Raw genomic sequence first — 23,838 nt, 5'->3', positions numbered from 1 at the left:
ATGTGAAAGAGATTCTATTTTGTTTTATTAAATATAAGGAAATCCCGAGGGCAGCAAAAATGTTTAGACATAACAGGTTAGACCCTATACCAACTCTAGTGGATAATCTATCATGTTCTAATAATCATGGGTCTAAGTTCTATTTTTTGTTTGTTTTTAAATTAAATATCAATATTCCAAGTATTGTTAATTAAAGAAGAAGATGGTTTTTGCCTTCAGGGAACCTACTATCTAAGATTAAACTTGGAGAGAGTTGATTGAAAGGTGTTCTGATTGCATTTTCTGATGCATTTCCAACTCTTAAGTTTCTTTGTACTGACCATGTGAACATACTTGCTCAACTGTAACATAGGCTGCTTGAGGGGTATGCTGATTTTGTACTGTTTGTGGAAAATATAGCCTTGTTCTATTGTATGGATTTTTTCAGAAAAAGGAGTTGTATTTGGATCCCCACTGACAGAGGAAGGCATTGCCCAGATATACCAACTGATTGAATATCTACACAAGAGTAAGACTACTTGAAATTGTTTTCATTCTTTGTTAATGAACAGTTGTCAGTTTTCTGTTGGGAGCTTAATATCCTTGAGTTAGTAAGTGTCAGTTAACCATTAACAAAGACACTAATCAATGATAATTTCAGGTGGCATATTTCTAAATATACTTCCTTATAAATTTCATCTCATGTATTGATTTCCTTTATACTCTCAAATACACACACACACACACATATACACACACACATTAGATAGTGTCTATGAAATCGCATTTTGCCCTTGGTTGAAAGAGGCGTTTCTTCTGGAAAAAATACATTGCTTCTAACGAGTCTCAACATTTATTCCAGGGATAATAATTTATTGCCAAAGATACCGTTCATCTCTAGACTTCTCTGATTAAAATACACTCAACTTAATTCCCTTTTCACTTTTTTAGTAGTCATACTGGTTATGTCATTGCTTTAAGTACTTGGCACAGCTGAGTGTATATGTGGCTTTATGTGATGCCATGATGAATTCAACACTAATGGTTATTTTTGGCTTGCTCTACCTGGGACATTGTGCTGGGAGCTAGAGCAGAGGTTACAGACTGACAGCCTAAGGGCTTAAGTTGTCTATTTTCATATTTTGTTTGGCAAAGGATTAAGTTAAAATTAGTTTCCAGTTTTTTCAAATGGGAAAAGTCCAGGTTTTCAGCTTTCTTTGGCTAACAGGAAGATCTAGCATCCTTGAGCCTTGTGGGCTCTTGGACACAGTCATCTGGAGCACAGGTAGGTGCTCACCAGTTTGTTAGGGTTCCTCTTCATTCATTTACTATTGCTAGCCTGGCTGGTAGGCATTTCAACTTGGAAACTTGAATTAGGGAGCTATTCAAAGAAATATATACCTAAGCTGAAAACACGAACTCTCATGCTTCTACCATATCAAACTAAACAATGTGTCTCATCTTTTTTAACCCTTAGATTAGCTTAGAATCTAGGTTGAGGGGAAGAATCGTTTAGTTGGAATGACTCTGAGCTTCTGGCAGTCTCTTAGATGGAAAGGTGATCTGACAGGTTAGAGTTCTAATTCCTGGGGCAGTGCAGAGACCCTTGATTCATTTTAGGCTGGGAAACTGTTTACAGGAGCAATGAACCTCCACAGATGAACTCAACCCCTCCAACAAAGTCTGGGATGGCTCATGGGGAGGGGACTTCAGGAAGATGTGGCTTTCCTTCCAGCTTATTTTTCAAGCTCTATTATATATAAAATAGATAGCCAACAAGGACCTACTGCATAGCACAGGGAACTATACTTAATATTTTGTAATAACCTATAATGCAAAATAATCTAATACATATATGTATATATGGGTTTCCCTTGTGGCTCGGCTGGTAAAGAATCTGCCTGCAATGTGGGAGACCTGGGTTCCATCCCTGGGTTGGGAAGATCCCTGGGATAAGGGAAAGGCAACCCACTCCAGTATTCTGGCCTGGAGAATTCTTTGGACTGTGTAGTCCATGGGGTTGCAAAGAGTCAGACATGACTGAGCAGCGTTCATATATATATATATATATATATCTCACTTTGCTGTATACCTGAAGCTAACATAACATTTTAAATCAACTATTTCAATAGGAGTTAAAAAAAAGACCAGATAAAATTCAGTCTCCAGATGTGCCTTAGGAGGTTCAGTGACTCCTGGGTGGACCATCTCTCAGCCTGGAAGATCTCTAGGTGCTCAGAGATGCTCAGATAAGTTTCCCCAGGGACCAGTAGGTCTCAACCCCTCTGAGAAGAAAGGCAAAAACCTCCTTCAGGGTCTTTGTAAGGGTCTTTCAAGTATAAAGTGGTCTTTTAGATTACTTAATTGTAATTCTCTGTTTCTTTTTTCATGTCCTTTGTTCCTCTTCCACTCCGAACAGACTTACGAGTAGAGGGTTTGTTTAGAGTACCAGGGAATAGTGTCCGACAGCAGATTTTAAGAGATGCTCTCAATAATGGAACTGATATTGACTTGGAATCAGGGGAGTTTCACTCAAATGATGTTGCTACCTTGCTGAAGATGTTTCTAGGAGAGTTACCTGAGCCCTTGCTGACACATAAACATTTTCACGCACACCTCAAAATTGCTGGTGAGTATTGGAGGTGAGAAGGGGCTGTAGGTACATTTACTTCAATTTAGTAAAGTCATCTGGAATATTCTGTTGTTTGTAACCCACAGAATATTCTGTTGCTTGTAAACAACATTCTGTTGTTTGTAACTTCTGCTAATGTTGGTTAAGACTTCATGATATTTCTGGGCTCTCTGAATACTCATAAGCATTGGCTAGTTATGTTTGATTTAGTCAGATTTTTTTGTTGAATAAACTTCTTTGAAGATACAGTCTGGGTTTCATTTATTTTTGTGTTCCTGATGGATCCTGGCATTGTGCTTTGAACATTTTAGTTGTTTAATTAATGTGTGCTTTTCGCTGGATTGATTGACACACCCAAGTCAATGGTCACAGTTTTGATGTATTTGCCTTGGTTTGGAACTTTTGCTAAGTATTAATATGCCTCAGTTGAGATAATTTCTACTGTTGGAAATTTGCTCTTTAAAAAATAATTTTGCTTGTTTTCTAAATAGGCAATACATTCTCATGAATTAAAATTCAAAAGGTTCCAAGAGTATCCAGTGAAAAACCTCTTTTCTATCTCTGTTCCCTGGCACTCAGTTTTTCTCCAAGAGAGAACCAGTACTATTGATTTCTGATGTGTCCTTACAGAGATATTTTACACATTTACAAACACCTGCATATGTTTCTTTTCTCTCTTTTTATGTAATGGTAGGGTGTTATACACATGGTTCTGTGGTTTGCTTTTTTTATTTAATGTTTCTTGGAGAATGTTCCATTTTCAGCTCATAAACAGTTTCCTCTTTTCCTTTTATGCCTGTGTGGTAAGGAATTCATTCTTGAATTACACAGCAGTTACGCTGCTATAGGCTCCAAGTGCACACAGCATCAACATCCATACTGTATTTATTTAGTTTTCTACCCTTGAGCCTTTCCCTCTTGCTTCTAGTCTTAAGGAAAATAAGTAGAAGATTTTTTTTCTTTTGAATAATTTTTACCACTTAGAAAAAATAGGTTTTGAATTTCTAAAGTAAGATTTGATTTGTTAGCACTTCCAGGAACAATTTAGGTGATACATATGAGAAAACATTACTAGAATATTATACAGCTTTATAGTTTTTTTGGCTTCCCTCGTAGCTTAGTCAGTAAAGAATCTGCCTGGAGTGCAGGAGGTCTGGATTCGATCCCTGGGTTGGGAAGATCCCCTGGAGAAGGAAATGGCAACCCATTCCAGGATTCTTGCCTGGAAAATCCCATGGACAGAGGAGCCTGGTGAGCTGCGGTCCATGGGGTTGCAAAGAGTTGGGAGCGACTGAGCGACCAACACTCAAAATCATCACAGTTTTTGGCGGGAGAAATAAAAGTTTTTGGATCTTTGAAAAAGATATGGAAAATATTGATAAGTTCTTTTGATAAGGGTTAACATGAAGAATGCCTGTTCTGTTTGCTTTCCTGTTGAGTTAATTTAGTACAGTATCTGAAACTTCCTCTCCACCACCCCATGATTCACTGGTCTTTGAGATCACACTGAGGTGTGGCACAGGTGTAGCATTTGATATGGCTTGCTAATAACAGGGAGGGATTTTTTGTTTTCAATTTCATATTAACAGGAAACAGTTTCTAGAAATATTATTTGCCTTTCCTAAACCTGGAATTATAATTGAAGTTAAACAGCTTCAATAACACACTAATCATTTTCAGGTCTGTATGGATTATACCCAAATGGTTTTCAGTGTCTTTTGAAATTCTGATGATCTAGGGGACAGTTTTTATTGATAAACCTGTATAGCCTGTGAGAGAAGAAGCCATGATTCTGACTCTGTAAGGAGCTGCCTAGATCATCCTGGCATCAGTTCATGATTCACTCTCATAGTTTTTTAGCAGTAAAATATATTGGTGAGGAAGTGTGAAGGGGGTGGCATTATCAGAGATATGTGTGGACTGTTTTCATTTCTCTTGAGTATATAATTGGGAATGGAATTGCTAAGTCATGTGATAACTCTATGTTTCACTTTTTGAGGAACTGCCAAGCTGTTTTCCACAGTGGTCACACTGTTTTTTACATTCCCACCAGAAATGTAGGAGAGTGGTGGGGTTTTTTTTTGGCTCCACTATATGGCATGTGGAATCTTAGTTCCCCAGCCAGTGATCAAACTTGCACCCCCTACAGTGAAAGCGCAGAGTCTTAACCACTGGACTGCCAGGGAAGTCCCTGTAGAAGAGTTTAATTTTCTCAGCATTCTTTTTTTTTTTTTCTCAGCATTCTTGCCAGCACTTGTTATTGTCAGTCTTTTTGACTATAGCCACACTGCTGATTACGAAGTAGTATCTTATTGGGGTTTTGATTTACATTTAAATTTCCCTGATAGCTAATGATACCAAGTATACCAATGCTTATTGGCTGCTTGTATATCTTATTTGAAGGAATGTTTAAGTCTTTTGGCTATTTTTGACTGGGTTTTTGTCTTTTTATTATTAAATTATATTGATGTGATTTTGTTATTGTATTTTGCTATAATCTCTTGATTCTTTTTTTCCTTTCTCTTATTGGAGGATGATACATAGTAGGAACATTGATTTTTTTTCTTTCTTGTATTTTTTCCATCCTTTACAATCATCTCTTTTATTGTCAAGATTTGATGCAGTTTGATGATAAAGGAAACAAGACCAATGTACCAGATAAGGAACGGCAAATCGAGGCTCTTCAGTTGCTCTTCCTCATTCTCCCTCCACCCAACCGTAACTTGCTGAAGTTACTGCTTGATCTCCTGTACCAGACAGCAAAGAAACAAGACAAGAATAAGATGTCCGCCTATAACCTAGCCCTTATGTTTGCGCCCCATGTCTTATGGCCAAAAAATGTAAGTGTGGGGGGACCATAAAGACTGCTTGGTTTTCTTGAGCTGGGTCTCATCCTATAGCTGTACTTGGTGAGGTTATCAAGGGCCCAAGTTCTGGTCTTCAGCTTTATAAGATTAGGAACTTACTTTGTTAGATCATTTAAGAGTTATCAAACCACAAATTCCTGTTAATTTTGCTTATAAATCAATCTGATAAGCCTGAATGACAATTTTAGTGGAAACTCTTAGTGGAAGATTGTAGCTACGAAATATACCAGAATACTCATGCTGGGTGGTCAGTGTAAACTCCTTCTTAACATGAAAGCCTTCTTGGGAAATTAAATTGATTTCTGAAGATCAAATGGTATGAATTTAAACCAGAGCTGTATGATCATATAGGATAGTGTCACTGAGCTTTTAGATAAGAGCTTTTAGATAGAGCGATGCTGCCTTGTCCTAACTTTTCTATATCCTGTAGATGTACTCTCTTTAGATAAAGCTGAATGTCCTTCTTTTTTTAACTTTAAATTTTTTATTTTGTATTGAGGTATAGCCAATTAACAATATTGTGGTAGTTTCTGACCTGGAAGCCCGTAGCTTCATATTCCTGTCCATTCATAAAACAGAGCTTCTGCCCAGAGGAAGGTTGATGTGGGGAGGGATATGAGAGGAAAAAGACATACCAAGATTTGTCCATGTTAAGGGGATAAAACAACATAACTAAAAGAGATTTAGACCCAGCTCAATGAGACTGAAAATAAACAAGTGATCTATGACTGTAAAGTTAAGAGGTCTTAGAACGAGCAAACATTAAGTAAAAAAGATACGTGTTGAGAATGCAGGGTTTGGATAGTAGAGACACTGAAGTGCTTAAAAAAGAGACAGGGGAAACAGGAGAAGGGAGTCAGTGACCATTTGACTGTTTTTAAGAAACGGATGTCACCTTTAACATGAATTCATAGTGACAGTTCTCTTTTGTCTTTGGAGAACCTAATTTCTCTGGAGAGCAGTGTTATTGGTGACTGGTATGGATTCTGTTCTTGTCCCTTTTCCTGGGAAAGATGATCTTCTGCATACATGTCTAATTCTCAGGCAGAATTGGAAAAGGAAAATGGATTCTCTTGGATTTCCTGGTCACTTCAAGGACACATGGTTCCTCCTAGGTTATATCATTTCAGGTGAAAACCTACTGAACCAAAAAGTCTTTCCAGAATTAAACACTGTATTAAAGTCAACTTTCTTGGCAATAGACGCTATCATACATTTGAAAGAATTAGCTTATCAATAAGTAAATGGGAGTATCTGCCCTCCACTTCCCAGCTCTTCATCTCTCTTTTTTGGTTTCTTTTGCTCTGAATAGGTCACTGCAAATGACCTTCAAGAGAATATCACAAAATTAAATGATGGGATGGCTTTTATGATTAAACACTCTCAGAAACTTTTTAAGGTAGGTAATAAATGGGATTTGGATAGTGAGAAGATAAAGAGATGGAGCAAGGTGGGATCCTGAGAGGGCTGTAAAGATGGCTAAATAAGAAAGGCCCTGACTGGAACTGGAAACCAAATTAGACAGTGGTAAAACTGAGAGGGAACGACCTAGGTGGGGAGGAATATGAAGGTACCTGAGAGCTGAGCAGGGCTCCACCTCCTGGACGGTTGGCTCTACCCTCTGAGTCATCCTTCCTTTTTCATGAAAAACAGTTGGAAGCAGAGTAGTAGTTTTATCCTTCCTGCTTCCTGCCGGTTGAAATTTGACAGCCTCCTTTCTTCTTGTATTCATAGTGGTTTTTAGTACAAGCTAGCAGTGTTTCTGCCAACGTAATTTTCTCAATAACTTTGTGGGTCTCTGTGGATTTTAGTGAGATTCACTCAGAAGATAAACTTGAAGATAAACCCTTTTCTTCCATGGACTCCTGCTGAGAAGGCTGAGGGGCAATACCTTTCAGCTTCCTAGAGGCCCTCTGGTTGTGTTGAGAGGCTTTGGGAGGCACGCCTTTACCCTTTAGCCCTTTTGAAAGTGCTCTTTGTGTTAACTGAATATTTTTGACCTTTTGATGTTTCCAAGATTTTAGCAAAAGGTTTTATAGTCACATCCTTGGTCTTTTTCTTTAGAGTGTACTTTCCTGATGGTGAATTTCTTAATTTTAGTGTCTTTTGCCATCTGGAAAAGCTGAGAATTTTTAAGACCACTCAGTTCTGTTTCCTTTTTTGGCCTTTCTTTAAAAAAAAAAAAGTGCTAAAATACATATGACAACATCTACTATATGTGTACATGCAAGTGGTATTAATTACATTATTAATTACATTCATACTGTTGTGCAAACCATCGCCACCATCGACCTCTTGAACGCCTTTCATTTTCCTAAACTAAAATGCCATTAAACAATAAAGTTAGTTAAAAAACTAAAACTCATTAAACCATAACTCCCCCGTTCACCCCTTGGTGAACCTGGCACCATCTTAGCCCTGGCAACCACCATTCTGCTTTCTGTCTCTGTGATTTTGACCACTTTAAGTACGTCATAAAAGTGGAATCAATCATACAATATTTGTCTTTTAGTGACTGGCTTACTTCCTTTGGCATGTCTTCAAGGTTCACCTATATTGTAACATTTGTCAGAACTTCCTTCCTTTTTAAGGCTGACATTTCATTCATTGCATATACCACGTTTTGCTTATCTGTTGAGGACACTTGGGTTGCCTTCACGTTTAAAACTCTTGTGAATAATGCTTCTCTGAACCTGGGCATATCATTTACATTGTATTTACAACTATATAGCATTTATATTGTATTAGGTATTATCACTAATCTACAAATGATTTAAAGTATACAGGAAGATTATGTAGCTTATATGCAAATACTGTTAATACACCATTTTATATAAGGGACTTGAGTATCTATGGATTTTGGGATCTATGGGGAAATCCTAGAACCAATACTCTTTGGATTCTGAGGTACGACTCCATACCCAGAAATGGAATTGCTGGATCATATGGTCTAACAGAACTGCTGTACTGTTTTCCATAGCTGATGCACCATTTTACCTTCTTACTAATAGTACACAAGAATTCCCATTTCTTTGCTTCCTCAGCAACTCTTGTTATTTTGTTTTGGGGATTTTTTTGATTGTAACTGTGTTATTGGGTGTGAGATGGCAACTCATTGTAGTTTCGATTTACATTTTCCTAATGATTAGTGATGTTGAACATCTTGTCATGTCTTTATTGCTTATTTGCATATCTTCTTTGGAGAAATGTCTATTCAAGTCCTTTGCGCATTTCTTTATTTCTTTTTTGGCTGTGCTGCATGGTTTGTGGGATCTTAGTACCCTGACCAGGAATTGAACCCATGCCACAGGAGTGAAAACATCAAGTCCTGACCATTGGACTACCAGAGAATTCCTGCCCCTTTTTGAATTGGTTGTTATTTTTTGTTACTGAGTTGTAGGTATTCTTTATATATTCTAGACATTAATCACTTATCAGACATATGATGTGAAAATATTTCTTCCCACTCTGTGGATTGCTTTTACTTTGTTAATAGTGTCCTGCTGCACAAAATTTAAAAAATTTTTATGAAGTCCCATTTGTCTATTTTTTCTCTTGTTGCCTATGCCTTTAGTGGCTAATGCAGGAAATCATTGTCAGATCCAATGCTGTGAAGCTTTTGCCCTATGCTTTAATAGTTTTATTGTTTTATGTCTTATGTTTATCTATTTTAGGTAATTTTTGTATATAGTATTAGGTAGTGGTCCAGTTTCATCCTTTTGCATGTGGATATCCAGTTTTCCCAGCATCATTTGTTAAAAAAACTGCCTTTCCCCATTGAATAGTCTTGTTTGTCACTCTTATTGAAAATCCATACATATGGGGGTTTATTTCTGGAACCTCTTCTATTCAGTTGGTCTGTATGTTTGTCTTTATGCCAATATCATACAGTTTTGATTACTGTAGCTTTGTAGTAAGTTTTGAAATAAGGAAATGTGAGTCCTCTAGCATTGTTCTATTTCAATATTGTTTTAGCTATTTGGGGTCCCTTGAGACTCCATATGAATTTTAGGATGGATTTTTCTATTTCTACAAAAACTATCATTGGAATCTTGATAGGGAGTGCAGTAGATTATTTTGGGTAGTATTGACATTTTAACAGTAATAAGTCTTCCAATCCAAGAATCTGGGATGTCTTTGCATTTATTTATGTTAACTTTAATTTTTTTCAGTGAATTTTTGTAGTTTTTATTGTACCAATCTTTTACCTCCTTGGTTAATTCCTAAGTATTTTATTCTTTTTGATGCTATATGTAAATGGAATTGTCTTCTTAATTTCCTTTGTGGGTTGTTCATTGTTAGTGTATGGAAGTACAACTGATTTTTTGTGTTGACTTTGTATCCTGCTACTTTGTTGAATTTATCAGTTCTAACAATTTTTCTGTGAAATATTTAGGGTTTTCTACATATGAGACCATATCATCCATGAATAGAGATAATTTTACTCCTTTCAAATTTGGCTGTTTTTTATTTCTTTTTCTTGCCTAGTTGCTCTGGCTAGTTTTAGTTCCTTTTTATTTAACCGATTTTCCTTCAGTTTGTCTCTCTTCTTACTTTATAGTCTGCAAGGCCAGCAGGAGAGTCTCTCTAGTGTGTGCTAACAAGATGGAGATTAAGATGTATTTATACATATCTTATATATAAAATGTATTACATATATCATGTATTATAAATATAATCTCATAATTTAATCACAAATGTTTAGCTATATCATGTAACCTAATCATCACAGGAATAACACTCAGTCACCAATATTCTATTGGTTAGCAACAAGTCACAAGTCCATTCACATTTAGGAAGAGGGAGTTATGCAGAATGTGAACATGGAGGCCACCCTACAATTTACCCACTCAGGATGGTGTGATCCAAAGTTCAGAGTTTAGAAAACACAGGTCAGAATCTTTGGCTTAGTAGCATGGAAAACAAAGGGTCAGGACTGTATTGGAGGCTTAGGTGCCCAAGTCAAAGATTATGATCAATTAGAAGTCAAGATCTAGGTAAGTAAATTAGAGCAGTAGTCACAGGATAACTGGAGAAAGAATAGTTTTTAATGATGAGCAAAAGTCTCTCAAATCAGTTCTTATACTCCTTATTTAGAGGAAGAACTAGTTCCAAAGCATGATTTTATGGGAATAAGTTGAGAGGAGTTGTGAATATGAAGAGTAAGGCAGTAGTCGTGAATCAAAATGGGGAATTTCTAGGTGCACTTCCTAATAGAACTCTCGTTCTGTTGAGTTCTCTTGCTGCCATTGCCATGGGGTTAACTTTTTGTGGCCTACCACTCATAAGTTGAAAGAGACATGGGATCACAGAGATCTCATTGCATATCACAGTTTAGCTTTCCTACCTTCTGATCTGTTATCTGTGGAGCTCATTCTCTTGCCCATGGTCCAGCATACATAATTCAAGTATACGGTGAAGTTGTACTTCACTGTGAAGGATTTTTTTAAAGTGACTTAAAACAACACAGATTTGTTATCTTACATTTCTATAGGTCAGAAGTCTGGCAGGAATCTCACTGGGCTAAAACTAAGGTGCTGGCAGGGATGCATTCCTTTCTGGATGTTCTAGCAGAGAATCTGTTTACTTGTCTTTTCTAGCTCCTAGAGATTGCCCATATTCCTTGGCTTGTAGTCCCCTTTCTCCATCTTCAAGGCTAGCAATGTTGTATGTCTCTGATCCTTCTACTATAGTCATGTTTCCTTCTAACAACAGCTGGGAAAAGTTCTCTGCTTCTAAGAACCCATGTGATTATGATTATAGTGAACCTGCCTGGATAACCTGGGATACTCTCCCATTGCAAGGTCTTTAACTTAATCACACCAGCAAAATCTCTTTTACTTTACTGTGTCAGGTAACGTATCACTGTGGAGGATCATAAGAATAAGAATAGAGATTATACAAACCTTAGAGATAAAACATGAGTACAGTCTCCTAGATGTATTTGGCTTGGTTCAGTCCCATTCAGTCACTCAGCATGTCTGACTCTTTGCGACCCTATGGACTGCAGCACGCCAGGTCTCCCTGTCTATCACCAGCTCCCGGAGTTTACCCGAACTCATGTCCATTGAGTCAGTGGATGCCATCCAGCCATCTCATCCTCTGCAGTCCCCTTCTCCTCCCACCTCTAAACTTTACCAACATCAGGGTCTTTTCAAATGAGTCAGTTCTTTGCATCAGGTGGCCAAAGGATTGGAGTTTCAGCTTCAGCATCAGTCCTTTCAATGAATATTCAGGACTCATTTCCTTTAGGATGGACTGGTTGGATCTGCTTGCAGTCCATGGGGCTCTCAAGAATCTTCTCCAACACCACAGTTCAAAAACATCATTTTTTCGATGCTCAGCTTTCTTTATAGTCCAACTCTCACATCCATACATGACTACTGGAAAAACCATAGCCTTGACTATACAGACCTTTGTTGGCAAAGTAATATCTCTGCTTTTTAATATGCTGTGAAGGTTGGTCATAACTTTCCTGCCAAGGACTAAGCGTCTTTTAATTTCATGGCTGCAGTCACCATCTGCAGTGATTTTGGAGCCCAAAAAAATAAAGTCAGCCACTGTTTCCACTGTTTCCCCATCTATTTGCCATGAAGTGATGGGACCAGATGCCGTGATCTTAGTTTTCTGAATGTTGAGCTTTAAGCCAACTTTTTTCACTCTCCTCTTTCACTTTCATCAAGAGGCTCTTTAATTCTTCTTCACTTTCTGCCATAAGGGTGGTGTCATCTGTGTATCTGAGGTTATTGATATTTCTCCCAGCAATCTTGATTCCAGCTTGTGCTTCTTCGAGCCCAGCATTTCTTATGATGTACTCTGCATATAAGTTAAATAAGCAGGGTGACAATATATAGCCTTGAGGTACTCCTTTTCCTATTTGGAACCAGTCTGTTGTTCCATGTCCAGTTGCTTGCTGACCTGCATACAGGTTTCTCAAGACGCGGGTCAGGTGGCCTGGTATTCCCATCTTTTTCAAATTTTTCCACAGTTTGTTGTAATCCGCACGGTCAAAGGCTTTGGCATAGTCAATAAAGTAGAAATAGATGTTTTTCTGGAACTCTCTTGCTTTTTTGATGATCCAGCGGATGTTGGCAGTTTGATCTCTGGTTCCTCTGCCTTTTCTAAAACCAGCTTGAACATCTGGAAGTTCTTGGTTCACATATTGTTGAAGCCTGACTTGGAAAATTTTGAGCATTACTTGGCTAGCGTGTGAGATGAGTGCAATTATGTGGTAGTTTGAACATTCTTTGGCATTGCCTTGCCTTTGGGAGTGGAATGAAAACTGACCTTTTCCAGTCCTGTGGCCACTGCTGATTTCTCCAAATTTGCTGGCATATTGAGTGCAGCACTTTCACAGCATCATCTTTTAGGATTTGAAATATCTCAACTGGAAATCCATCACTTCCACTAGCTTTGTTTGTAGTGATGCTTCCCAAGGCCCACTTGACTTCACATTCCAGGATGTCTGGCTCTAGGTGAGTGATCACACCATCGTGATTATCTGGGTCGTGAAGATCTTTTTTGTACAGTTCTTCTGTGTATTCTTGCCACCTCTTCTTAATTTCTTCTGCTTCTGTTAGGTCCATACCATTTGTGTCCTTTATTGAGCCCATCTTTGCATGAAATGTTCCCTTGCTAGCTCTAATTTTCTTGAAGAGATCTCTAGTCTTTCCCATTCTCTTGTTTTCCTCTATTTCTTTGCACTGATCACTGAGGAAGGCTTTCTTATCTCTCCTTGCTATTCTTTGGAACTTTGCATTCAAATGGGTATATCCTTCCTTTTCTCCTTTGCTTTTCACTTCTCTTTTTTTCACAGCTATTTGTAAGGCCTCCTCAGACAGCCATTTTGTGTTTTTGCATTTCTTTTTTTGGGGAATGGTCTTGCTCCCTGTCTCCTGTACAATGTCACGAACCTCTGTCCATAGTTCATCAGATACTCTGTCTATCAGATCTAGTCCCTTAAATCTATTTCTCACTTCCACCATATAATCATAAGGGATTTGATTAGGTCATACCTGAATGGTCTAGTGGTTTTCCCTACTTTCTTCAATTTCAGTCTGAATTTGGCAATAAGGAGTTCATGATCTGAGCCACAGTCAGCTCCCAGTCTTGTTTTTGCTGACTGTATAGAGCTTCTCCATCTTTGGCTGCAAAGAATATAATCAGTCTCATTTCAGTGTTGCCCATCTGGTGATGTCCGTGTGTAGTGTCTTCCCTTGTGTTGTTGGAAGAGGGTGTTTGCTATGACCAGTGTGTTCTCTTGGCAAAACTCTGTTAGCCTTTGCCCTGCTTCGTCCTGTACTCCAAAGTCAAATTTGCCTGTTACTTCAGGTGTTTCTTGACTTCCTCCCTTTGCATTCCCATCCCCTGTAATGAAAAGGACATCTTTTTTGGGTGTTAGTTCTAAAAGGTCTTGTAGGTCTTCATAGATCCGTTCAACTTCAGCTTCTTCAGTGTTACTGGTCGGAAACATAGGCTTGGATTACCGTGATATTGAATGGTTTGCCTTAGAAGCAAACCAGAGATCTTTCTGTTGTTTTTGAGGTTGCATCCAAGTACTGCATTTCGGACTCTTTGACTTGGTACAAGTTCTAATTATTCCATTCTTTCCAACATTGTGTAGTTTTGCTCTTCCATTCTGTAGATCCCTCATTTAGCTCCTCATCCTTGGGATTTTGATTCTTATTTGCTATTTATCTTTGTTTCCAGGCTAGTGTGAGCACTCTTTGAGCCTCTGTTGATCTCTAAAGGAGACAAAGGCTGTGTTTTCTTTTTTTGTTTTTTTTTTGTGATTTGTTTTGGTCATAGAACTTTCATCTTTGGATTTGAGTCAGAATTGTTGTCCTTGTGGGCACCGGCTTCACCTCTTGGCTCAGTAGATTCTTCCCTGAGCATTTCTCTGGATGAAAAACGGTTGATTGTTCTGTGGGCTCCATACTCTGAGAGGCCCTGCTCTACCCCAGATTGTTTGTCTTTTTGTTCTCAGTTTCCTTGGGTGGACCGTTTATCTCTTAATCCTCAGATTTTATGTTGTTTCATTCTGTATACTTTGTATTTTTTCCCCTAAAATTCTTCCTAACTACTTAAAGTTCTGTCTTCTACTATTATAAGTCCATCTGACCCAGTCTGGTTTTCTCTCTTCTCAGTAGGAGTCACCACATCTTTTCTCAGAAATTATGATGTATATATACATATATGTGTATATATATACACACACACACACACATATATATAGTTAAGGCCAATCCCCATTTTATGTGAATTGGCCTTTTGTTGTTTTCCTATGAACTGTAAAATACCTCAGACCCTCAGATTTTCATTTAAACCCATCTACTTTTGATTACTTTTGATTCCCTTTCTGAGTATCTCTTCAGCTCATAGTATCTTTCTGGGGGCAATGGTTTTTATGTTTCTTAAAATTTTTAAGTTATCTGTTTGTTTGTGGCTGTGCTGGATCTTTGTGGCTTTGCGTGGGTTTTTCTCTAGTTGTGGTAAGCAGAGACTGCTCTTTGTTGAGGTACACCAGCTTCTCATTTGATGCCGTCTCTCGCTGCAGAGCACGGGCTCAGGGCGCGCGGGCTTCAGTAGTGGCGGCACACAGCCTCAGCAGTTGCAGCTGCCAGGCCCCAGCGCAGGTTCAGCAGCTGTGGCACCCAGGCTTACTTGTTCCGTGGCACGCAGAATCTTCCTGGGGTAGCAGTCAAACCCCTGTCCCCTGCATTGGCAGTTGGATTCTTAACCACCAGGCCAACAGGGAAGTTCTGTTTTTTTTTCAAATGAAGTTATAAAATAGGTGATGTGGGCTGTCATATTCTTGTTTGGAGGAAATTTCCTTTGGCTCTCTCCTGTCGTTTACCAAGGGAAACATTAAACTTTAGATAATGTAATGTATTTGTCATGAGACTCTTTTTTTGAAAACTTCATTATGAAGTTTTTCAAATATAGAGAAAAGTTGAAAGATTGAAATAAAACTCTCAGATTCAATGAATGTCACCATTTGGCATATTTGCTTTATCTCTCTATGTTCATGCTTTTTATTTTATTTTTTGGCTGAACCACTGACAGGGTATTTTGTCCTTTAAAACTTAAGCATGACTATATCCCTCTACTCTTCTATTCATTGCATTGGATATTGAAAGTCCAACTGGGAATCTTAATTTATCTAACCCCCCAAATAATGGTGATATATAGTAGAATTATATGTAACTTTGCTCTGTTTTCTAAGTATATAAATGTATTATCATTTTTTTCATAATTCAAAAAATAAAAAAAAGAAAAAAGAAGTCAAATAGTAATATAGAAGTACCAATTAAGAAAAGGCATGCATCTCCTAAGAATACGAATATTCTCCTATTATTCACAATATCATTATCACATCTAAGAGAATTTATAACAATTTCATATCAGCTAATATTCAATTCATATTCAAATTTCACCAGCTGTCCTAAGAATGTATTTCATAGTTCCTTTTTTAAAAAACATAAACTGATCAAGGCTTATGTTTTGCCTTATTATATCACTTTTAATCTAGAATAATCACTGCCCTTTTTCTTTATGTCATTGATTTGTTGAACTATTCAGGCCTATTGTGTTGCAGAATATTCCATATTCTGAATTTGTCTTATTGTTTTCTCAGAGTTGTTTAGCTTGTTCCTTTATCCTTTATCCCTTTCTCCGTGGCTCCTATAAACCACAAGTTGGGTCTAGAGGCTTGATTAGATTCAGATTAAGCATTTTTGGCAAAGATTCGTAGGTGATATTTGTGTACAACGTATTGCATCATATTACATCACATTAGGAGGCACAGAATGTCAGATTGCCTTAGTGATGCTGGTTTTGCTAATTGCTGCCACATCTCTCAATTATCAAGGTGCATTTTCCCCTTGACAGTTAGCAAGTCACTTACATCACCGAGTGTAATGGTTTTAGCATCCACTGATAATCCTGCTGGCATCTGTAACTATATTGTAACACTATTACAAAATAGTGATTTTCTAATTCCATTATTTAATCTTGATTAGCTGACTTTTGTCTTTGGACAAGAGCTTTTCTTCTCTCTTTCTTATTTAAAAAAAATAAATTTTATTTTTTGGCTGCAGCATGTGGCATGTGGGGTCTTAGTTCCCCAACTGAGGATTGAACCTGTGTCCCCTGCACTGGAAGCACAGAGTCTTAACCACTGGACCTCCAGGGAAGTCCCCTCTTATTTTCTTTTTTTATGAGTCTCTGTAGACTCATGGATTTTTAGCTATTCAAAGTGTTAGTCAATTTCAGTTGTTAATTTTGATATTCAAATTGTACTAAATTTGGCCTGTAATAGCCCTTGCAGGCTGTTTCCTGCTGTGTCTTTTTGACAGGACTCCATTAGTCTTGGAGTGTTTCCATTCTGGTATAAATGTCCCCAGCTTACTTTGTACTTGCTCTGCCCTGGGCCTGGAATCAGTTGTTTTCTTCAGGGAGTCCTAGGAATAATCTAGGACTTAGGAATTATTCCACTGACACTGGGTGTACCTACTTATTGTTTCTTGGGTGTCATTGCTTCTAGGCTCTTTTGAAGGCAAGGAAGTAGATCAAAAATTTTTTAAAAGGAAATCATTAGTTCATAGTAGTATTTCCAATTCAGATTTAACACTACAGAGCTTTCTTTTTCTTGACGTCTTTTACTTTATACTTATATAAATTTTTACATTGCAAATTCTAGATTTTAATAGCATTTATATTTGTTATTTGTTTTATCCTGCAATATAACGAATTAGTTTCAAAATAGTGCAACTCTTACTACTACTAATAAACTTCTGTATATCTGCTGATGAAAGTTTAAGATTTCCTTACAGTTCCTTTTCCCTTGAGTATATCTCATTAGGCTGTATACTGCATAGTCAAAATACAGTTTTTAAAAGTTGGTGGAATAATTCCTTTCTTTGTGCTTATGTTGTCAGTTTGATATACAAATATGCTTATTTTGTTGTTGTTACTCAGTTTAGGGTTTGCTTTTTTTTCTTTTGGATTTGTTTTTTTGAAACTGTGGTATGTTTACATGGTTCAAAAGTCAAAACTTTTTAGAAAAGTATACTTAGAGAAATTTGAGTTCTTTTCCTAACCATTTTCATTATTTGCTGGTTTATTTTCTTAGTGTTTCTTTTTGTAAAAGCATATTACTGTATCAGTTCAGTTCGGTCGCTCAGTGGTGTCTGACTGCTGTATATATGTGTGTATACTCTTGTTTCCTCTTCTTTCTTACTCAAGTACTTTATACACTGCTGTGTAACTTTTCCACTCAACAGCAGGTCCTGGAAAGACTCATGTCAGTTCATAAAGTATTTCTTCCCTCCCTCCCTTCTCTCCTTTTTAACTACTGCATAGCACTTCATTGTATGGATTATATTAATAAAAGCTTATTCAATCAACTTCCTATTAATAGACATCTGGTTGTATCTATTAATTTTATCCAAGTATGTTTTGTATTTTTGGAGTTATATCTTCAGGATAGGTTTTCAGAAGTGAAATTTCTGGTTTAAAGGATGAATGAAAACGTAATTTTTTTAGATACTGCCAGATTCTCTTCCGTAATGGTTATATTATTTATTCTTCTACTAGTACTGTTTCAGGGTACTTATCAGAGGATTCTGAGTAGTATATCAGTAAGCTAAATTATTCCTTTTCTGTTGTTACTCCACAGTGATTCTAAATGGTATTTTCTATACAGTGTTTCTAAAATGTGATTTAGGGACCACTTGAAATTTGTAAGGATTTGGGGGTAGTTTTTGTAAGTGTAAACATTACTACAGATGTCTGTTTTGGTTCATTTGAAAAAAATTATATATACACACATATAGGTGCCATATATGATTTTTAAAACTATGGTCGTGTCTCGTAGCGTTCCTGTTAGATTTCTTGAGCTATCTTTTTGGTGGCAAGAGAAGTGAAACTATGAAATAGGGCATTTTGAGGATCTTTCATTTTTCTAGAATAATCTGCCAGTCAGATCATTTTAAGAACCACTGTCCTCATGATCTGCAAGAATTTTAGATACTGCTAACCGATTGTTCTTGATTTTCTTTTATCCTGCCCAGGCTCCTGCTTACATTCGGGACTGTGCCAGGTTGCACTATGTGGGTTCCAGAACTCAAGCTTCAAAGGTAAGAATAGAAAATTGCTTTTGGCCCAAACGAGGAGAGAGCTAACTAAGATTCGTGGGGATTTACAACAAAGCAGAGTCAATGTGAAGACATAGGAAGATAAAATGTATGAGAGAAGTCTGTAAATAGCGAATGTCTTAAATATTTTTAGCTATGAAAGTACATTTTTATATAAGACATTCTTTCAAGTTCATTGGTAAGGTAACACTGAAAAGTCTAAAAGACCTAAGACTGTATGAGCTTAGAAAGCAAATGTGTGATGCTTATTAACAAGATTACATATGATTATTGAGCTTTAAAAGTGAGAAGTTAAAAAAATGTCACAAGCACTTTTTGAGAATTTCTGTTTAGTCTATCTTGATTAGAAACTTTAAGCTATCATCTTATGCTTTTTTTCCTGCTCCCGTTGGTTTCTACCTCTCATTGAGCAAATATCTGGTGTGATCAGGAAAACACTATTTTATTTTAACTAGTTTAACCGGAGTGTGGTTTTTCTTAGAAAGTTGTTTTTATTTCTCTACTACTGCTGTGTAGTTATCACATATTGTCATGTGTGGGAAGGAGCACCAGCCAAGAACCAGTGAATCTTGTCTCCAAGATGGGTCTGTCACTTTAGTATCTAGATGACTTTAAGCTTACAACTTAACTTCAGTTTTTACTTCAGTGAAATGGTAATAATGATACTTTTCCTGCTTAACCCATAGGATAACAGTTAGAAATATGAGATTAAAAGATGCTCTGAATAGTGGATTATTATATAAATGTATTTTTTGATGGCAGTATTCTAAATGAATTTAGGTTTTCTGGGCAGGTCATGGGAGTAGGCTGTTGATACAGTCTTTAATTGTAGGTTTCTCTTTATCTGATGATAGTATTTAGGTTTTTCTTGTCCCTACATCTAAGATGTACCCCACATCTCACCCTCCCTTTTTTTTTTCTTCAGGGTTGTGGGAATCTGGAAAAAAGCTGGCAAGATATATTAATTCACTGTTCTTTTAAATTTTCCATAGGATGATCTTGATCTGATAGCTTCATGTCATACCAGGTCCTTCCAACTGGCAAGATCTCAAAAATGGAACCGGGTAGATTCCTGCTCTCATCAGGAGGAGACCCAGCAGCGTACGGAAGAGGCACTAAGAGAATTGTTCCAACACGTTCACAATATGCCAGAGTCGGCAAAGAAGAAACAGCTCATCAGACAGGTGCCGAAGGCAGGGAGATAGTGACGGGGCTTTAGGGACGTGATTTTTGCTTGTAGAATCACTAGAGAATAGTTTGAAAAACTTCATTTAATTTTTGTCTTTTACTGGCCCAAGCTTTGGTTTAGTCAGGAAAACAGACTTGTCTATGGCACCTCAGTGGTGATCTCTGTCTGCTGCCCACTAGGGAAAGAGGTGGAGGCTCTTGGATCTCTTGAGTAAACAGAAGGATCCAGTGTGGTTAGTTTTTCTAACTTGGTCATGTACGACGTTTAAGCCTGGCAAATAACCCAGTCTTTCTGAATTTCAGCCTTCTTATTGGTAATTGTAATGCCCATGTTCCATGGTTGTAAAGATTAGAGAAAATCTATGTAAAGTGGCTGGCATAGCAGGACAGAAGTGGTAGCTCTCACCAGTGAGTTGTTTGCAGTTAGAAAACACGAAATCAAGAGCCTCGTCTGCTACTAAAAATAGAAATTCTAGTGGCTAAGTTTGTTTATTTTGGAGCTGTGGGAGCAAAATTAGGTCTCTTATTTGCCATCTTGAGATTCACAGTGTAAATACTGATGACATGATTAGTTTCTTTCTCAGGAAATTTATTTTGTCTCAACCCTTCTTGAATTTTAGCTAAACAGGCAAGGTCAGCCTCTTGACTTCTTATTCAACTGGGACCTTCTTGAGGGATGAGTCTGTGTTTTCATTTTTATTTTTTATAGTTTATCTCAAGCACGGGGCCAGACAAAAACAAGTGCTCCAAAACTGTTGAACTGAGCTGTTCTTAACAGTTGACAAAGTCCTTTAAGAGAAATTTTTCTGTCACTCTCTTTGAAGTTACTTTGAGATCTAGCAAATTGTGCTCTAACTGGAATTTTATGGCTAAGTAATACTACAGATTTAAAGCAGTTTTGTGGTTTAATTCTTGGTAGAAATTTAGCCAGTAATTCAGGTAGGACAAGTGTAAATGACTTCTCTCATCAAGACTGAGGTCAAAGATAATACAAAGGAAAAAACTAGCATTAGTTTTGCTTTTCTTAGAAAACTGGAAAATTATAGAGAAGGATTAAAAGAAAATAAATCACTTATCCTACCAGTGTTTACATATTGGATATTCTTTCAGTCTGTTTCCTATGGATATTTTATATTTTGACATAGTTATGATCATACCATATACTTTGATTTCTTCCTTTTTCATTAACCATTACAGCATAAGTGTTTTCTCATGCATGCTTGTAAACTACTTGCCTACATTTAAGATATTGCCATTTATTTTTGAAAAAAAAACTAATTTTACTATTCTCCATCATTATAAAGATAATGAATACTCACTCCAGAAACATTGAAGTCTCCAGAAGAGTGTCAAGAACAAGTTAAAAATCATCTATAATCTACTGGTCACATTTTGGAGTATTTCCTTCTTGTATTTATTTCCACGAATATATATTTCATATTATTTTTGCTTAGTTGAGGTAAAAATATACATTCCATTTTAAAACTACCTTACCCTTTTCCTATGACATTACATCAGAACATTTTCCATGTCATTAAAAGTCTATAAGCATTTTTAATGCTTGTATATTTCATTGTATATAACCTGATGTATATAGTTTGTCCTCTGCTGGACATATTGGGGAAATTAGGCATTTTTTTACTGTATACATTTTTGTTCATAAGTATTCTCTGCAGATTATTTCCTAGAAGTGGCATGACCAAAGGGTATGCATTCTCTGGGGGAAGCTGATACAGCTGCTAGGTTCCTTTTATTTATTTATTTATTTATTTATTTTTTAATTTTTTTTTATTTTTATTTATTTTTTTTTTCCAGTGGGTTTTGTCATACATTGATATGAATCAGCCATGGATTTACATGTATTCCCAATCCCGATCCCCCCTCCCACCTCCCTCTCCACCCGATTCCTCTGGGTCTTCCCAGTGCACCAGGCCGGAGCACTTGTCTCATGCATCCCACCTGGGCTGGTGATCTGTTTCACCATAGATAGTATACATGCTGTTCTTTTGAAATATCCCATCCTCACATTCTCCCACAAAGTTCAAAAGTCTGTTCTGTATTTCTGTGTCTCTTTTTCTGTTTTGCATATAGGGTTATCGTTATCACCTTTCTAAATTCCATATATATGTGTTAGTATGCTGTAATGTTCTTTATCTTTCTGGCTTACTTCACCCTGTATAATGGGCTCCAGCTTCATCCATCTCATTAGGACTGGTTCAAATGAATTCTTTTTAATGGCTGAGTAATATTCCATGGTGTATATGTACCACAGCTTCCTTATCCATTCATCTGCTGATGGGCATCTAGGTTGCTTCCATGTCCTGGCTATTATAAACAGTGCTGCTATGAACATTGGGGTGCACGTGTCTCTTTCAGATCTGGTTTCCTCAGTGTGTATGCCCAGAAGTGGGATTGCTGGGTCATATGGCAGTTCTATTTCCAGTTTTTTAAGAAATCTCCACACTGTTTTCCATAGCGGCTGTACTAGTTTGCATTCCCACCAACAGTGTAAGAGGGTTCCCTTTTCTCCACACCCTCTCCAGCATTTATTGCTTGTAGACTTTTGGATAGCAGCCATCCTGACTGGCGTGTAATGGTACCTCATTGTGGTTTTGATTTGCATTTCTCTAATAATGAGTGATGTTGAGCATCTTTTCATGTGTTTGTTAGCCATCTGTATGTCTTCTTTGGAGAAATGTCTGTTTAGTTCTTTGGCCCATTTTTTGATTGGGTCATTTATTTTTCTGGAATTGAGCTGCAGGAGTTGCTTGTATATTTTTGAGATTAATCCTTTGTCTGTTGCTTCATTTGCTATTATTTTCTCCCAATCTGAGGGCTGTCTTTTCACCTTGCTTATAGTTTCCTTTGTAGTGCAAAAGCTTTTAAGTTTCATTAGGTCCCATTTGTTTAGTTTTGCTTTTATTTCCAATATTCTGGGAGGTGGGTCATAGAGGATCTTGCTGTGATTTATGTCGGAGAGTGTTTTGCCTATGTTCTCCTCTAGGAGTTTTATAGTTTCTGGTCTTACATTTAGATCTTTAATCCATTTTGAGTTTATTTTTGTGTATGGTGTTAGAAAGTGTTCTAGTTTCATTCTTTTACAAGTGGTTGACCAGTTTTCCCAGCACCACTGGTTAAAGAGGTTGTCTTTTTTCCATTGTATATCCTTGCCTCCTTTGTCAAAGATAAGGTGTCCATAGGTTCGTGGATTTATCTCTGGGCTTTCTATTCTGATCCATTGATCTATATTTCTGTCTTTGTGCCAGTACCATACTGTCTTGATGACTGTGGCTTTGTAGTAGAGTCTGAAGTCAGGCAGGTTGATTCCTCCAGTTCCATTCTTCTTTCTCAAGATTATTTTGGCTATTCGAGGTTTTTTGTATTTCCATACAAATTGTGAAATTCTTTGGTCTAGTTCTGTGAAAAATACCGTTGGTAGCTTGATAGGGATTGCATTGAATCTATAGACTGCTTTGGGTAGAATAGCCATTTTGACAATATTGATTCTTCCAATCCATGAACACGGTATGTTTCTCCATCTGTTTGTGTCCTCTTTGATTTCTTTCATCAGTGTTTTATAGTTTTCTATGTATAGGTCCTTTGTTTCTTTAGGTAGATATACTCCTAAGTATTTTATTCTTTTTGTTGCAATGGTGAATGGTATTGTTTCCTTAATTTCTCTTTCTGTTTTTTCATTGTTAGTATATAGGAATGCAAGGGATTTCTGTGTGTTAATTTTATATCCTGCAACTTTACTATATTCGTTGATTAGCTCTAGTAATTTTCTGGTAGAGTCTTTAGGGTTTTCTATATAGAGGATCATGTCATCTGCAAACAGTGAGAGTTTTACTTCTTCTTTTCCTATCTGGATTCCTTTTACTTCTTTTTCTGCTCTGATTGCTGTGGCCAGAACTTCCAACACTATGTTGAATAGTAGTGGTGAGAGTGGGCACCCTTGTCTTGTTCCTGATTTCAGGGGAAATGCCTTCAATTTTTCACCATTGAGGGTGATGCT

The 23,838-nt window shown here is 37.1% G+C and overlaps 1 protein-coding gene across 4 annotated transcripts in view; it reads left to right on the top strand.

The window, feature by feature from the left end:
- ARHGAP19 (Rho GTPase activating protein 19) overlaps positions 1-23,838 on the top strand; it is a 63,385-nt gene that overhangs the window by 27,730 nt on the left and 11,817 nt on the right. For all 4 annotated transcript variants that reach the window (XM_043926248.1, XM_043926246.1, XM_043926247.1 and 1 more), the window contains exons 3-8: positions 428-508; positions 2,399-2,608; positions 5,225-5,451; positions 6,791-6,877; positions 18,552-18,617; positions 19,628-19,819. In XM_043926248.1, the coding sequence (XP_043782183.1) occupies positions 428-508; positions 2,399-2,608; positions 5,225-5,451; positions 6,791-6,877; positions 18,552-18,617; positions 19,628-19,819 (863 nt within the window). The remainder of the gene's footprint in view (positions 1-427; positions 509-2,398; positions 2,609-5,224; positions 5,452-6,790; positions 6,878-18,551; positions 18,618-19,627; positions 19,820-23,838) is intronic.

The sequence above is a fragment of the Cervus elaphus genome, chromosome 15 (assembly GCF_910594005.1).
Source record: "Cervus elaphus chromosome 15, mCerEla1.1, whole genome shotgun sequence".
In the NCBI taxonomy this organism is placed as follows: Eukaryota; Metazoa; Chordata; class Mammalia; order Artiodactyla; family Cervidae; genus Cervus; species Cervus elaphus.
The sequence above is the reverse complement of the archived record's forward strand: the minus strand, read 5'-3'. Positions and strand labels throughout refer to the sequence as shown.